We start from the raw sequence: 16,166 nt of genomic DNA on the forward strand, positions 1-16,166 counted from the left end.
TGAGATCAGTTCAGTTTAGTTCAGTCACTCAGTCATGTCTGACTCTTTGGGACCCCATGAATCGCAGCACGCCAGGCCTCCCTGTCTATCACCAACTCCCGAAGTTTACTCAAACTCATGTCCATCGAGTTGGTGATGCCATCCAGCCATCTCATCCTCTGTAGTCCCCTTCTCCTCCTGCCCCCAATCCCTCCCAGCATCAGGGTCTTTTCCAATGAGTCAACTCTTCCCATGAGGAGGCCAAAGTACTGGAGTTTCAGCTTTAGCATCCCAGGACTGATCTCCCTTAGGATGGACTGGTTGGATCTCCTTGCAGTAGAAGGGACTTTCAAGAGTCTTCTCCAACACCACAGTTCAAAAGCATCAATTCTTTGGCGCTCAGCTTTCTTCACAGTCCCACTCTCACATCCATACATGACCACTGGAAAAACCATAGCCTTGACTAGACGGACCTTTGTTGGCAAAGTAATGTCTCTGCTTTTTACTATGTTATCTAGGTTGGTCATAACTTTCCTTCCCAGGAGTAAGAGTCTTTTAATTTCATGGCTGCAATCACCATCTGCAGTGATTTTGGAGCCCAAAAAAATAAAGTCTGACACTGTTTCCACTGTTTCCCCATCTATTTCCCATGAAGTGATCGGACCAGATGTCATGATCTTCGTTTTCTGAATGTTGAGCTTTAAGCCAACTTTTTCACTCTCCTCTTTCACTTTCATCAAGAGGCTTTTTAGTTCCTCTTCACTTTCTGCCATTAGGGTGGTGTCTAGTGCATATCTAAGGTTATTGATATTTCTCCCGGCAATCTTGATTTCAGCTTGTGCTTCTTCCAGCCCAGCGTTTCTCATGAAGTATTCTGCACAGAAGTTAAATAAACAGGGTGACAATATACAGCCTCGACGTACTCCTTTTCCTATTTGGAACCAGTCTGTTGTTCCATGGCCAGTTCTAACTGTTGCTTCCTGACCTGCATACAGGTTTCTCAAGAGACTAGTAGTTAATACTAAGGATATCAGTGATTGTGGATGTTGGTGCAAAAAGCCCTTGGGTGGGTATAAGGGATACAAGTTGACAATATTTGGAAAACACTTGGTTTTAAAAATAAGATTGCAGGTATTAGAGGGCAACCATGTATTTTGTTTTCTTTTTTTTTCTTTTGTAAGGTTGTGGTAATGAGTGTCTTACATTAGTGTAGTGTGTTGTTTCCTAATACACTGCCAGAAATGCAATTGGAAAAGACATGCAAATAACATAATAATTCAGAAAAGACTCTACCTGATAGAAGACGAATCAGATGTTTCTGTATCAGGACCTGAGAACAGGTAATCCTTTGTGCAATGGCAAACTGCATTAATGCTTTTAGACCATTATGCTAGATTGTAAGAGAAGGGAAGATAAAAAGATAAGTGAAGATGAAAGACCTAAGTCATTCACTGTATAAACCAATCCTACTCTGTAAGAACTAGTGTAAACTTACTATATACTTAACATGACTGCAAATTTAGTTACAATATTTTTAATACTTCTAAAAAGTTTTATGACCTCACTGAATTCTGTAATAGATTTTCCCATGACAAAGAAGTATTAAAGATACAATCATCTCCGTCTCATTTAAGGACTCATTTCCCTCAGAGTCATTCTCTTAAATGTCTGGCCTACATCATTCTGTTCAGGCCTGTGCAAATACATGTCTTTGTAGAAATTCTAAAATGATGGCAGAAAATCACTGAATTCAGGGAACAAATCTTCTGCTTCCAAGATGGAAGGATGGGAACTCAGAAGCACATCATAGACTCCAAGTCCCCTGGGCCAGCTGTCAGAAAATAAGAGGAAAATGGCTAGGTGAGTGGTCCAGGGAATCCTCAGTTGCCCAGTTTGTTTTCACAGGGCTACTGAGCATACTTCTTAAGTACTGTTTGCAGGGTCCCCAACGTTATAAGGCTTAGGCCTGAGGCAGGAGTACAGTTACATAGAATCAGAATCTGCCCATGAAGGAGTTATGGCTTAGTTTTATTCTGGAGTTCAGTATGAAGATTTATCTGGAGTTAAGCCAGCATTAATACTTAATGTTACATGATGATGCAAAATTAGTGAGAAGGAAAATATAGGAGACATTAGGGTTCTGATCTGGAAATAAATGGAGAGGGGGATAAAAAGTAACCAAGTATCACCAGAAATGTTTCTGTGAATTACATTTAACCACCAAGATTGAATAAACTCTCCAAAGTGTATAATGTTGGCCTTTCCATCTCCTATGAGTTTGAAGTAGCTTTAGAAAAACCAAAACAGAATTCTGCTTTTACAGAAAAAGAAGTGAATAAAGATTTTTTTAAATGGTAAATGTACTGAGGACTCCCTAAAAAAATACACCATGTGTATACATACCTGTCTATTTTGAAGTGCTCCAAACAAAGGTTTTCCTTCATCTCCCAACAGGTTTTCTCAAAGAGCAAAAAAAAGAAAAGCAATAAATTTTGAATACTGCTACAATTGTATACTTGGTTTCTATCTATCAGATGTTCTTTAATTCTATTTTTGACCAAATAGAAAAGTGCTTTGCACTTTTCCCCTTCAAAATTTCATGTTTAAGTCTATGCCAAGATTTCCACATTTTTGAGTGAGAGGACACTACAGAGGCAATGTAGACCATGGACAAATTGTTTTTATAAATAATAAAGCCCCTGGAGCAATCTATAAAGAACACTTGGGAAAAACAAAGCATTCTGCTTCATTTATCCTCCTTTTAACATCTCTTCTATGCAAAAAGAAAAAACAATTTTAATTGAAGTATAGTTGACTTACAATATTATATTAGTTTCAGGTTTATAGTAATTGGATGCTTTTACAGATTATACTCCATACAAAGTTATTATAAAATACTGACTATATTCCTGTGCTTTATATTACTTCCTTGAACTTTAAATATACTTCCTTGTAAGTATTATATTATTTCCTTATAATAATGTTACATCTAGTAGTCTTTACCTCTTCATCTCCTTCACCTATTTTGCTCCTACCCTACCACTCTCCCCTCTGGTAACCACTAGTTTGTCCTTTGTGAGTCTGTTTCACTATATTGGTTCATTTGTTTCATATTTTAGATAGCACATATGAATGAAAACATACAGTATTTGTCGTCCTCTGTAAAAAAAAACAACACTAATTTTAAAAATATAGTTGCAACCTATTTTGTTAAAAAAATACATAAAACACATGTAAATAGCTTTATTGTTAAGTACTATTAAAAAAGAATTAGGTTTATAGGATAGAACAAGGTGAACAACGTATTTTTTGAAAATACAAAAAAACCCATGAGCTCAGAAATACATTCTGCCTTGTTGGCTAGGGTATTTATTACTGAATCACTTATTTTCACTGATCTTTGGCAGCAAACACATCTATGAAGCTGGGTGGCTTATTTCCTATTTTCCTTTTCCATTTTTGAATGGACAGCAATAAAAGACCCTCTGTTTTGATTCCTCAACTGTTTTTCATAACTATGCCAACACATCCTGCATATGTCTCTCCACACCCATGGGGAGTGAGATAAGTTAGCTGTTTATGTGCTAGGAATAAAGCACAGCCTTATATCCACTGGATGGAAAAAGCCCTGTAGTGAAAACAATGTAACACTCTATTAATCAAATAATTTCCAATGACTATGTTACAGAAACACATACGAAAAATCAATCCTATTCTCCAATGAACTTCTCATCCATTCTATGACAAAACTGTCACTTCTGAAAATGTTCAATACCTAAATAAAAATCTCCAATTCCTAATGCTTGTGTTCCCCAAATAGTCAAGTGTAAAGGTACCTTTACTGGCAATCTGCAGGTATTTAATAGATCATGACTCCAAAAGAATGCTTAACATTTCATATCAAATTGTTCAGATTCTGTTTAAACCTCATTTTCCCCTTTTCTCCTTTTATTTAATGACAGTAAATATAAACTTGTGTATTTATTTTTTTACCCACAATTGAAGTCTGACAGGTTTGGAAATGACTCCTAAAATCTGTTCACAGAGACTAATGCTGGCATGCAGAAAGGGTCTGTGAAAGAAGTAGCTTTGTGCTACTTAATTCAAATCATGAGATAGTGTCATTTTATAAAACTTTATTTAAATGAGGAAAATGGGGGAGAACCATTAAAAACAACTTCCAAAAAATACTGGGAAATGAGTCTGAAAGAATTACAACTCTTAAGTGTTTTTCATGTAGTACTCTTATCTTGTGACTATCATAAGCAAATATATTATTTTAAAAATCTGAGTGATTCTTCACTGCTTCATTTCCCCTAGATTTAATGAGAGATAAGACCATGTAAATGCAAGGTGTATAACATGTTGATTTGATACACTTTTCTCTAAGAAGCTTTCACCACGGCAGAGAATCTAACAGTAGGCTTCCCTTCAGATTTGGAAGGTTTCTTGCTGTTAATCTCTTTCTCCTGACCACCTCAGTCTTCCTTTCTCTTTCCTGGTAATTTTTTAGATGGTTTGGTTTACTTTTCTTTTTTCTCTCAAAGTGTAAAAGAAATAAAAATTACTGGATATTTCTGGGTTGATTCTCCTTCCTTTGCTTTTTCTCATATCTTTCATTGTTATATTGCCACCTTTTAAATACAGCTTGCTTCATGCTGTTCAAGTATATTTAGTTTTCTGTTATGTATGCCCATTTTTGTAGTTAAAAGAGTTCAAAACAAAATATCCTCAAACTAAATGGCATCATGCCACCTAATCTACCGATATACCAAGAGTCCTTAAGTCAAAGTATTCCAGGCCATTAGGGTGGGAAAAAAGGAATAATTTTTGATCAGTCAATGTTAATTCTGTTTCTATAAAAGCTCCAAACCAGTTTTCTTATAGGCTTTACCAATTGCCTGGATAGTAAAAGCACATGTGCTCCAGGTCATCATGGGGATTCGAGGATCCGTTTCATCAGGAGGCACTTTCAATCCAATTCTATAAATTGTTGTGGCAAAGAGAAGGACCATTTCCTTGATGCTATTAGAATAATTTAACCTAAAAATAAAACAGTAAAAATTTAAATAAGGATTTATTAAAAGGGGCTACCTACTGAGAAGTCCACTTAGGTACTGAAGCAAGAATTTAACTTCTTTTGAAGGTTTATTCATTAAGAAAAAAATGGTGAAAGCAGAACTGTAACTCCTATGGGTAGAAAAATGTATCTGACAAAATGGTAATGACCCAGATAATTTCTTGTAAAAGATGCAGTAAATGATCACAGCAGAAAGGGTCGAGGTCCAAATTAAGAACAGGTTAGAGACAGGATTAAAAATCAGAGGAAACATATCTGATATATATTTCAGTATATGAAAAGGGACCAAGAAGTACTTTTGTGCTGATAGGGGTGTATATGTGTCTGTGTGTATATATAATAATCCATGTACTAGCAATGATAATTCCTGGTTTCATGAACTTCTTTGTTTTTTTTTTATTTTATTTTTAAACTTTACAATATTGTATTAGTTTTGCCAAATATCGAAATGAATCCGCCACAGGTATACCTGTGTTCCCCATCCTGAACCCTCCTCCCTCCTCCCTCCCCATACCCTCCCTCTGGGTCATCCCAGTGCACCAGCCCCAAGCATCCAGTATCGTGTATCGTACCTGGACTGGCGACTCGTTTCATACTTGATATTATACACGTTTCATTGCTATTCTCCCAAATCTCCCCACCCTCTCCTTCTCCCACAGAGTCCATAAGACTGATCTATACATCAGTGTCTCTTTTGCTTTGTAACAAGTGTTTTCATTAGTGACGGGATATACAATGTAAACAAGGATCACAACTAGAAAAATGAACCTCATATTATTCATTAAATAATAGTATCTGATTTGGATACATTATATTTTTCAAAGCGTCTTCACATAAATATCTTTTCGATAACTGTATGAGGTAAATTAGGAGACCACTGTCTCAATCTTACAAACGAGAATATGAATTGCAGTGGGGGTGGAGTGACCTGAAACTTTTCATAAGTCACAGAGCAAGTCAGATGTGACTTTAACTTAAGTCTCTTAAATTCTGCTCTTCCTATAGGTGGAAATATATAAAAATAGCATTTTTGTTGGTTAAAAATAATTATAGGCATGGTTTGTCTTAACACATATTAAATACATATTATTCTATCTCAAATCACTTAATATCAGTACAAATAAAACTCTAGGGAGATGGCAACAAGATAAAAATGGGATAAACAAAACACTTTCACAAATAAAGCAAGAAGGAAGGAAGGAAGAATTGTTCTTCACTCTTATTTTCACAACCATTTACAAACTTCTCTTGTTTAGATACTTACGAAGACTGAACTCCATAACTCAGAATAGAATGGAACTCAAGAGTAGAATCACCCATTCCTTGATCAAACAGGACTGGAATTGTTGGGTTTTCTCCTTACAAATTAAAAGGAAAAAGAAAAAAACAATCATGGGAGTTCAGTGTGACACATACTTTTTAAAGCTTTTGTAAATTACATACAATCACTTTAGAAAATTTGGATAATGCTAATAAGCAATAAATAACCATTCAAAATATTTCCACCCAGATAATCAGATAGCATGAGGGTGATATTTTTCTATTCTCCATATAAATGTTACACATGTAGATTTTTTTTTCTTAAAAGGATAATAACTCTAGCACCGTTGTATATCTTGATTTCTCATTAATAGATCATATATATCTTCCACATCAGTAACTGTCCCTCTATATTTCTATTTAGAAATTAGTGAATGCATAGTACTTTAGTGAATAAGAGCACAGGATCTGGAGCCAAGCTGCCTGGGTCTGAATCCTAGCTCTGCTAGTGACTATTACTAAGACCTTGGGTGAATACTAAACCTCATCAAAATTAAGACTGTCATTCCCATAAGTGCAATGAGTTAGTTTTCTTCCGGTGGTTCTTGAGATTCTTCATCTTTGGTTTCCAGAAGTTTGGGTATGACTTATCTAGGTATGCTTTTAAGTTTATCTTTTGGAGGTTCACTGAGCTTAAATTTATAAATCTAAGTCTTTCTACCAATTTGTAAAGTTTCCAGTTATAATTTCTTCAAATATTTTTTCAGTACCATCATTTTTCTTTTCAGGACTTCAATGACACAAAACGTTGGGTTAAAGGGAACAAAAGAAGAGTCCATATGTCCCTAAGGCTATATGTTTTTCTCCATCACTTTGCTGTCAATTCTTCATTGCATAATTTCCCTTATCTAATTTCAAATTCACTGACTCTTATCTCACCATCTCCATTCTACTACTGAGCGCAGTTAAATTTTTTTTTTTCATATAGTATTCTTTCAATTCTGTTATCTCCATTTGGTCCTTTTTCTACATATGTATTTTTTCCCCTCTGCTAAGAACTTCTGTCTTTCCATTCACTTCCATGAGTCTTCATCTTTAATTCATGTTTCATGATTACAAACCTGCTTTAAACTTTTTGTCTGAAAAGTTCAACATTTAAACATCTCAGGATTGGAACTTGATTGATTGTTTCTTCCTTGAGAGTTGGTCAGATCCTCCTGGTTCTCTGTACCTTGTGTAATTTTGGATTCAGTTCAGTTCATTTCAGTAACTCAGTCATGTCCAACTCTTTGTGACCCCACGGAATGTAGCATGCCAGGCTTCCCTGTCCATCACCAGCACCAGGAGCCTGCTCAAACTCATGTCCATCAAGTTGGTGATGCCATCCAACCATCTCATCCTCTGCTGTCCTCTTCTTCTTCTGCCTTCAATCTTTCCCAGCATCAGGGTCTTGGATATTTTGAATATCCATTAAAAAAAAGGCCTGCATTAACATTCTCTGGAAAAATGTACCTTTTTTGTTGTTGTTCTAGTAGGCAACCAACCCAATTAGGTTCCATAAGTTTTGTTTCACTCTGTGAGTGGTTCCAATGTTAGTTTTCAGAGCCTTTGTTAAACTGTTTGAGTCTGCTAGTACATGTACTACTCAGAACTTAGACTGGGACTTGAGTGGTGGTTTAATGTAGTTTCAGTCTCAAAGCTGTTTTTACCCTTCTTTGGGCCTGTTCTGCACCTGTGTAGGCTGGAGGTGAGCTCTGGACCTGTGTTGGTCTCAAAAGTAGGAGATTCCTTTTCATAGCACTCTCCTCTCTGGGATTTACCCCTATTCTCTCTAGCTGCAAGGGTCCCTTGTTTACCCTTTCCTCTAGTCAAAATGATCAATTTCTTTCAGCTTTATAGTCCCCTGTGCTGTCATGCAGATTCACAAGACTGGAGTTAATCTTGGGATGAAGCTGTGAGGGAAAGAAATGGCTAAGACTCCACACTTCCAATGCAGGGGGCACAGGTTTGATCTCTGGTCAAGTAACTAGGATCCCACATGCTTAGTAGTATGACCAAAAAAATAAATTAAAATAAAAAAAATAAATAAAATAAAAAATAAAACAAAACAAAAACACCTAACTGGGAATTAAAAAAAGAAAAGAGGATTCACCCTGCAGTTTTTGGAACACAGTGGTCCCATTTCTCCCAGTTCTTTTGGCCAGTAAGACTGATTTTCTCTTGGGAATTTAGATGTCTATGTGGCCACCACGGCAGTGCAGTTCCATGACTGGAGATGGCCTTGGGAAAGAGCCAAAACAGAAAAAAACAAAACAAAAACACGTGCAACAGGAATTCCCTTTACACTCTCCAGCTTCTGAGGAGCTTTTTCTCAAGTTCTCTGGCTAGAAAGATGGCATCTCTTCTGGGTTTTTTACTGTTCATGTCCACCGCATAGTTCTGTGTCTCAGGCTATGCCGGGGTCAAAACTGGGGAATAAAGAAGGGACAAAAACCCCCAGGAAACTCACTGCTTATACTAAACATTCCTCAGATTTGTACTTCCTCCCCTTGGCCTAAGGAAATCTCTATTTTCTAATATTTAATGAATCTGTATTTGCAAACCATATTTTAGAGCAAAAAGTACTTTAAAAAATAAAGATTCTGACACTTAAATCTCACGCAGCTAAATATAAAATAATTTTAAGCAAACCTTTAGCATGTTTCATATTATAACCTGTTATTCTGGCCAGAACAGTCTGTATCCATCGTTCCAGGGTCAAAAGTTGAGCAAGAGGTTCTGTATTCTCGCTGAAAATTGATATTTGAAAGTTATTAAAGCCATTGGCACAGGTCAAACTGAAAAGCTCAATTTGTAGGGTCTTTCTGTGGATAAATAATTGTATGAAAAAGTCAAACTCCTCCAGATTAGCTTCCTAGGTCATAGAAACACACATGTCTAAAAATGCAGTTTTGGGAGGGAGGAGAAATTTTAAAGTACAAAGAATAAGATAACACCCTCACTCCCATTTCCTGGAAGCAATAGATAAATGTCAGTAAGTGAAATCACCCTTTCAGCTGCTCAAGTCAAAAACTAGGTGTCATCACTGATATATATGAGTCCCTCAAACCCCACATTCTAATCTATCAGCTAGTCTTAGGTTTTACTTGCTAAATATATCCCAAATTGGTCACTTCTTTCTATCTCCTTCATGATTACCCTAATTCAAGTTACGTTATTCCTCACCTGGACTGCTTCAGTAGACTGTTCTTCCTGCTTCCACGATGGTGTTTCTTTATTATCTATGTATTCATCAAACAACAGCCAGGAAGATTTTAAAAATGTAAATCATATCATATCACTTCCCTATCCAAAACATTCCAATGGTTTTCCACATAAAACACATAAAACACAGTTCTAATTTCCAATCTTGGCTCATAAGACCTTTTAGGATCTGGTTCCTTGCTTGCTCCATCCCAAGCATACTGCCTTCTTACTGTGCCTTGAACTTGCTGCCTTCTTGCTATGTCTCCATCATGCTGATATGTTCCTACTTCAGGGTCTTTGCTCTCAGTGTTGCCTGTGCTTAGAATTCTCTTCTTTCAGAGAACAGAACTGGTGTCTCTCTCAGAGAATAGAACTGGTGACATAGAACAAATGTTACTATCTCAGAGAGGAGCTCCCTGCTGACTTGGTCTATAAAGAACCTCATGCACTGGTCTGTCCTCTGGCTCTTTATGATTCTAATTTAGTCTTTCACACTATTTCTCAGTACTCAATACTCCATATTTATATGTTTATCGTTGGTTTCTCTTCTCTGTAATACAAATTCCATTGCACAGGAGCTTGATCCAAACTAACAACAAAGGCAGACCAGAAACGGTGTTATTAAAAAGAAGAAAAAGGAGAAATTTGTTTACTTAAAGGATAGTTTTAAGTGAAGTTAAAATATACAATGAACTGTGCCAAAATTCTTATCTCTGGGTACAAATTTGACCTAAGAATTTTTTCAGTTTTCAGAAATGAAAGTATACTCTGATTTATTATAATCAATTTTCTTTAAAAATGCTAGCTTATTATTAGCTTTGATAAAGTTTTTATATGCCCTTAACTTTAGTATCTTGGTGGTGGTTTAGTTGCTAAGTCATGTCCGACTCTTGCGACCCCATGGACTATAGCCTGCCAGGCTCCTCTGTCCATGGGATTCAGGTTATACTCACAATGACTTTCTAACAAAAGAGGCAAATATATTCCTACTATACAGGTAAGTTCAAATGCCTAATAAAAATGTTACGTATAATTATATTTTTCAGATCCTAAGTAACAAAACTGTTACTACAGATTAAAATTGTTAGAAAGGATTGCCCACTCCAGTGTTCTTGCCTGGAGAATCCCAGGGATGGGGGAGCCTGGTGGGCTGCCATCTATGGGGTCGCACAGAGTCGGGCACGACTGAAGCGACTTAGCAGCAGCAGCCCTGAGACATCCTATTCTTAAAGATATCAAGGAAAGAAAGTGCTGAATATTCGTTAGAGAATAATTTACATGTTAATAATTCTTGGGAAACCACTGTGTAAAATAGGCTTGCAGAGAGTAACAAGAAGTTGTTCCTTTATTTTATTATGATTTATTTTTGTTTATGGTTGTGGTTATTGCTGCTGTTTAGTCACTAAGTAATGTCCAACTCTTTGTGACCCCATGGATTGTAGCCCACCAGACTTCTTTGTTCATAGGACTTCCCACACAAGAATACTGGAGTGGGTTGCCATTTCCTTCTCCAGGAGATCTTTCTGACCCAGGGATCGGACCCAGGGATCAGACCTAGGGATCAGACCCAGGTCTCCTGCATTGACAGGTGAGTTCTTTACCACTAGCCAACCTGTGTATAGTTAGGTGAGGCTTTAGAGTCAGGTCTAGGTTCAAATCCTTGGTCTGTCTTGGGACAAGTGAAAACCACTCACAGTCTCCAATTCCTCATCTTTAAATGGGAATAATAGTACCTACTTCATTAGACTATATTAAGAGTAAAAAAAAAACATACAGCATAGAATGCTTACAACATGGTAGTCAACAAATAAAAGATAAATCTTTCTGATGACACCTTCTTCATAAAAGATGACATTCTATGTCCTAGTATACTAAGTAGAAGACAATTCAAAATTATGTTTTCCAATGACATGGAATAGTAGAGACAGAGCAACTACTGTCAAGGCTGTATATTGTCACCCTGCTTACTTAACTTCTATGCAGAGTACATCATGAGAAACGCTGGGCTGGAAGAAGCACAAGCTGGAATCAAGACTGCCCGGAGAAATATCAGTAACCTCAGATATGCAGATGACACCACCATTATGGCAGAAAGTGAAGAGGAACTAAAAAGCCTCTTGATGAAGGTGAAAGAGGAGAGTGAAAAAGTTGGCTTAAAGCTCAACATTCAGAAAACGAAGATCATGGCATCCAGTCCCATCACTTCATGGGAAATAGATGAAGAAACAGTGGAAACAGTGTCAGACTATTTTGGGGGGCTCCAAAATCACTGCAGATGGTGATTACAGCCAAACAATTAAAAGACGCTTACTCCTTGGAAGAAAAGTTATGACCAACCTAGATAGCATATTGAAAAGCAGAGACATTACTTTGCCAACAAAAGTCCATCTAGTCAAGGCTATGGTTTTTCCAGTGGTTATGTATGGATGTGAGAGTTGGACTATGAAAAAAGCTGAGCACCGAAGAATTGATGCTTTTGAACTGTGGTGTTGGAGAAGACTCTTGAAAGTCCCTTGGACTGCAAGGAGATCCAACCAGCCCATTCTGAAGGAGATCAGCCCTGGGATTTCTTTGGAAGGAATGATGCTAAAGCTGAAACTCCAGTACTTTGGCCATCTCATGCAAAGAGTTGACTCATGGGAAAAGACTCTGATGCTGGGAGGGATTGGGGGCAGGAGGAGAAGGGGACGACAGAGGATGAGATGGCTGGATGGCATTACTGACTCGATGGACGTGAGTCTGAGTGAACTCCTGGAGTTGGTGATGGACAGGGAGGTCTGGCGCGCTGTGATTCATGGGATCGCAAAGAGTCGGACATGACTGAGCGACTGAACTGACTAAACTGAACTGAACTGAACTACTTACTGGCCCTAACTGCCAAGCCTACCACCTTTAACTCCTTTCACGTTAAGTGTTTTATCAATAAAATAATTTTCTTGAGAAAAACTAATATCTGTCATTACTACAAATTCATTGAGTTAAAAAAAACTAATAGCAACAATAATAAATATTAATAGTACTGTTATCATCACGTAGAATCGTGAGAATATTGAAATAAACAATTAAATGTTCTAGCTGTCATAAAAAACTAATAGTTATTTGCTGTTAAATTCCATTCACAGATGGTCAGAATATAAAAGTTTAAAAACTTATTCTGAATACCAAAAAACTATTCATAGATGAACATATTGTTTTCATTTACATTTATAGTTAACATTTTGTCCATATCTCTACAACTACAGCATTTGGGTCTTTAGAAGATAGAATAAAAATAATAATACAAAGATCTGAAGAGTAACCAAACTCCAAATAGCAACTCTAATGCTGGCAAAGTACTCTAAGAAAGGAATAGATATTCTTTGCAACTTTTTTCCTTCTGTGAGCGCTAAGATAGACAGCAAAGTTCTATTGCTTTTATGGTTATTAGAAGAAAGATGCAAAACATGTACACAAGTAAATAAACATTCCAGTTCTTTTAGAAATAAAAAATTAGGGCTTTTATCATATTTTTAAAGTTGAATCCAAGTAATAAAATCGATTAGTATGTTACTTTAATTTAAAAGAAAAAAGAAAGAAAAACTCATAATCTAATCAAAACAGTCACAATGAAAAACATTAACGACAACTTAAAAGAAAATTAACCAAAACATTAATTTAAATATACCTGCTTATCTTTTGATGTTGCAAAGGAATAATGGGGATCACAGTATTGCACAGAGACTTGCATAGAGGGCAAAGATACTCTCCACTCTCCAAGTCGAAAAGATCAACATGTATGCGCTGCTGAGAGCTCAGCTGTACAGCTTCAAAATACCTGCAAAATTCCAAGACACAGGTCCATTCAAAACTACACAGGTATCTTTGCTCTAATCCAAGTGAAAAAATCTGGAATTTTTGCCCCAATATACATCTTTAGAATCTACATGCAAAAATACACAAATTACAGAAGAAATAGCATGCCTATTCTTTTGGGGGTAAACTGGAGGACACATCAGGGCAGAAACAAATTTAAAATAGTTTTACTGAATTATATTGATAAACCTGTCTCCTGCCTCAACAGCATGGAGATATACAATACAGACACTATGTCCCTCTGTTTCCAATGACCAAGCGAAGTAGTAAGTGCAATCATAGGAAAATTATGTATTTTAATCTGATGCCAAAAGGTAAACCTGATATAAAATATTTCCCAAGAAAAATATTTCTGCATTTTTATCTCTTCCAGACATATAACTAGAATTTCATGTCCTATTCTATCTCAGAGGTATTTTTCACTGTATGTTTTAAGGGGAATCAGATTTTTATAAAGATAACTACTTTTTATACAAATACTGATCAAGAAAGACTAATTCCTTTGGGAAAGAAAGTACAGTGAAAATTTTAAGTTGATAATTTTACATACCAATTTCAAAGGGTGATACTATAATGAGTATCATGCAAACAAAATTAATAATTAAAACTGCTTCAATTATTCAACTAAGAAGAAAAGAAGATATGAGAAAACATGCCTTTTTGTGGCCTTTAGATAACTTCAATATTCCTAGCTTCTTTCAAGAAAATGTCAGAAGGACAACTTACTTCTGCCAGCACACTGCATGCATTACGTGACCACAGCTCCCTGTGTAAGTTCCATATGCCAAGTCTGCATCCATGAAAAGTGGGTCTATGGTTTCTGATACAAAAAGACAAAATATAAGGTATATATTCATCTGTTCCACAATGACAAAAAGAAACCAAACAAAAAAGAGGTTTTCACTTCTAACATTCTAATCATAAACTCTCTTAAGAATGTTCAAGAATATCAGGGTAGCAGGATATATATTCATAATAGTTAAGTAAAAAGAGGAAAACATAAAGCTAGACTTCAGGTATGATTAGTGTGGATTAATGACAACCACTATTCATAATGTACATTTTTATCTTAACATTAAGTTTCAAGTTGCCTTATTTTGGTTTCATTAGGTTTCAAGTTGCACTATCTTGGTTGTTGAAGTGATATTCTATGATTCAAGCACAATTTCTTCATCGGTAAATGGAGCAAATATTGATACCTAGATCATAGTGCTGTTGTGAGGAATAAGTGAGTGAATACACATAAAGCACTTAATGAGTGAGTATAAATCAGTGGCACACAGTGAGTGTTCATAATGTTAGCCTTTTTTTCACAACTGTGGTATAAATATGGTAATACACTAAAATGATTGCTTCCTTGTATTTTCCAACGGCTTCGAAATAACAAAAGATCCTTTTAATTAAAAAAAAAAAAACATTAGCCTTTTCTATCATTTTTATTATTTCAAAGGTATTTAAAAAATAAAGCACAATGTTCATCGCAGCACTGTTTATACTGGCCAGGACATGGAAGCAACCTAGATGTCCATCAGCAGATGAATGGATAAGAAAGCTATGGTACATATACACAATGGAGTATTACTCAGCCATTAAAAAGAATACATTTGAATCAGTTCTAATGAGGTGGATGAAACTGGAGCCTATTATACAGAGTGAAGTAAGCCAGAAGGAAAAACATAAATACAGTATACTAATGCATATATATGGAATTTAGAAAGATGGTAACAATAACCTGGTGTACGAGATAGCAAAAGAGACACTGATGTATAGAACAGTCTTATGGACTCTGTGGGAGAGGAAGAGGGTGGGAAGATTTGGGAGAGTGACAGTGAAACATGTAGAATATCATGTAAGAAACGAGTTGCCAGTCCAGGTTCGATGCGCGATACTGGATGCTTGGGGCTGGTGCACTGGGACGACCCAGAGGGATGGTGTGGGGAGGGAGGAGGGAGGAGGGTTCAGGATGGGGAACACATGTATGCCTGTGGTGGATTCATTTTGATATTTGGCAAAACTAATACAATTATGTAAAGTTTAAAAATAAAATAAAATTTAAAAGAAAAAAAAATAAAGCAGATAACTCCTAATGTAATGTAAGAATTATTTAATACAGCACATTACCTAATTAGTACTCCAGCCAAAAAAATGTTTAACAAGAACCTAGTCACATGGCAACAATCAGACAAATCCTCAATGTAAAACACTGTACAGGACAACTAACTAGTTTACATTCTTCAAAAAACTTATGATCACGAAAAAAAAGGAAAGGCAAGTGACTATTCTAGATTAACACAGACATAACAAAAACAACATATGAAACATTCTGAATCCTAAATGAAAAAAAAAGTCTAGCTAAAAAAAAGACTTTCTGAGGACAGTTGGGGGTAATTTGAATATGGATTTTATATTAAAAGATATTCCTGAATTATTAACTTTCTTAAATGTTATACCCAGTATGGTAGACAAAGAATACTGGATAGATTAGTTTTAGAAAATGCACGTGGGAACATTTAGGGATGAAATGCCATGAATTCCTACTTTCAAATAGTTCAGCAAAATGAAATGGAGATGGAAGGATTAGATAGACAGAATGAGCAATGTGGCCCTGTGCTAACCAAAAATTTAAAAAATAGACAAAGGAGCCAACTTGGTATGTAAAAACTTAAGAATTTTACAAATGGGTAAATTGTGATCTGACCAAATAAGGCTAAATACAACCTCACTCCCAAACTTCTTTCAGATAGTAATT

At 36.1% G+C, this 16,166-nt stretch overlaps 1 protein-coding gene across 2 annotated transcripts in view; it reads right to left on the bottom strand.

The window, feature by feature from the left end:
• Window positions 1-16,166, bottom strand: part of UBR1 (ubiquitin protein ligase E3 component n-recognin 1) — a 158,461-nt gene that overhangs the window by 46,236 nt on the left and 96,059 nt on the right. For both annotated transcript variants that reach the window (XM_061430916.1, XM_061430917.1), the window contains exons 31-37: window positions 14,144-14,237; window positions 13,230-13,379; window positions 9,011-9,108; window positions 6,324-6,417; window positions 4,874-5,022; window positions 2,383-2,438; window positions 1,273-1,369 (exon numbers count right to left, since the gene is read on the bottom strand). In XM_061430916.1, coding sequence (XP_061286900.1) covers window positions 1,273-1,369; window positions 2,383-2,438; window positions 4,874-5,022; window positions 6,324-6,417; window positions 9,011-9,108; window positions 13,230-13,379; window positions 14,144-14,237 — 738 coding nt within the window. The remainder of the gene's footprint in view (window positions 1-1,272; window positions 1,370-2,382; window positions 2,439-4,873; window positions 5,023-6,323; window positions 6,418-9,010; window positions 9,109-13,229; window positions 13,380-14,143; window positions 14,238-16,166) is intronic.

Source organism: Bos javanicus, chromosome 10 (genome assembly GCF_032452875.1).
Source record: "Bos javanicus breed banteng chromosome 10, ARS-OSU_banteng_1.0, whole genome shotgun sequence".
NCBI classification, from domain to species: domain Eukaryota; kingdom Metazoa; phylum Chordata; class Mammalia; order Artiodactyla; family Bovidae; genus Bos; species Bos javanicus.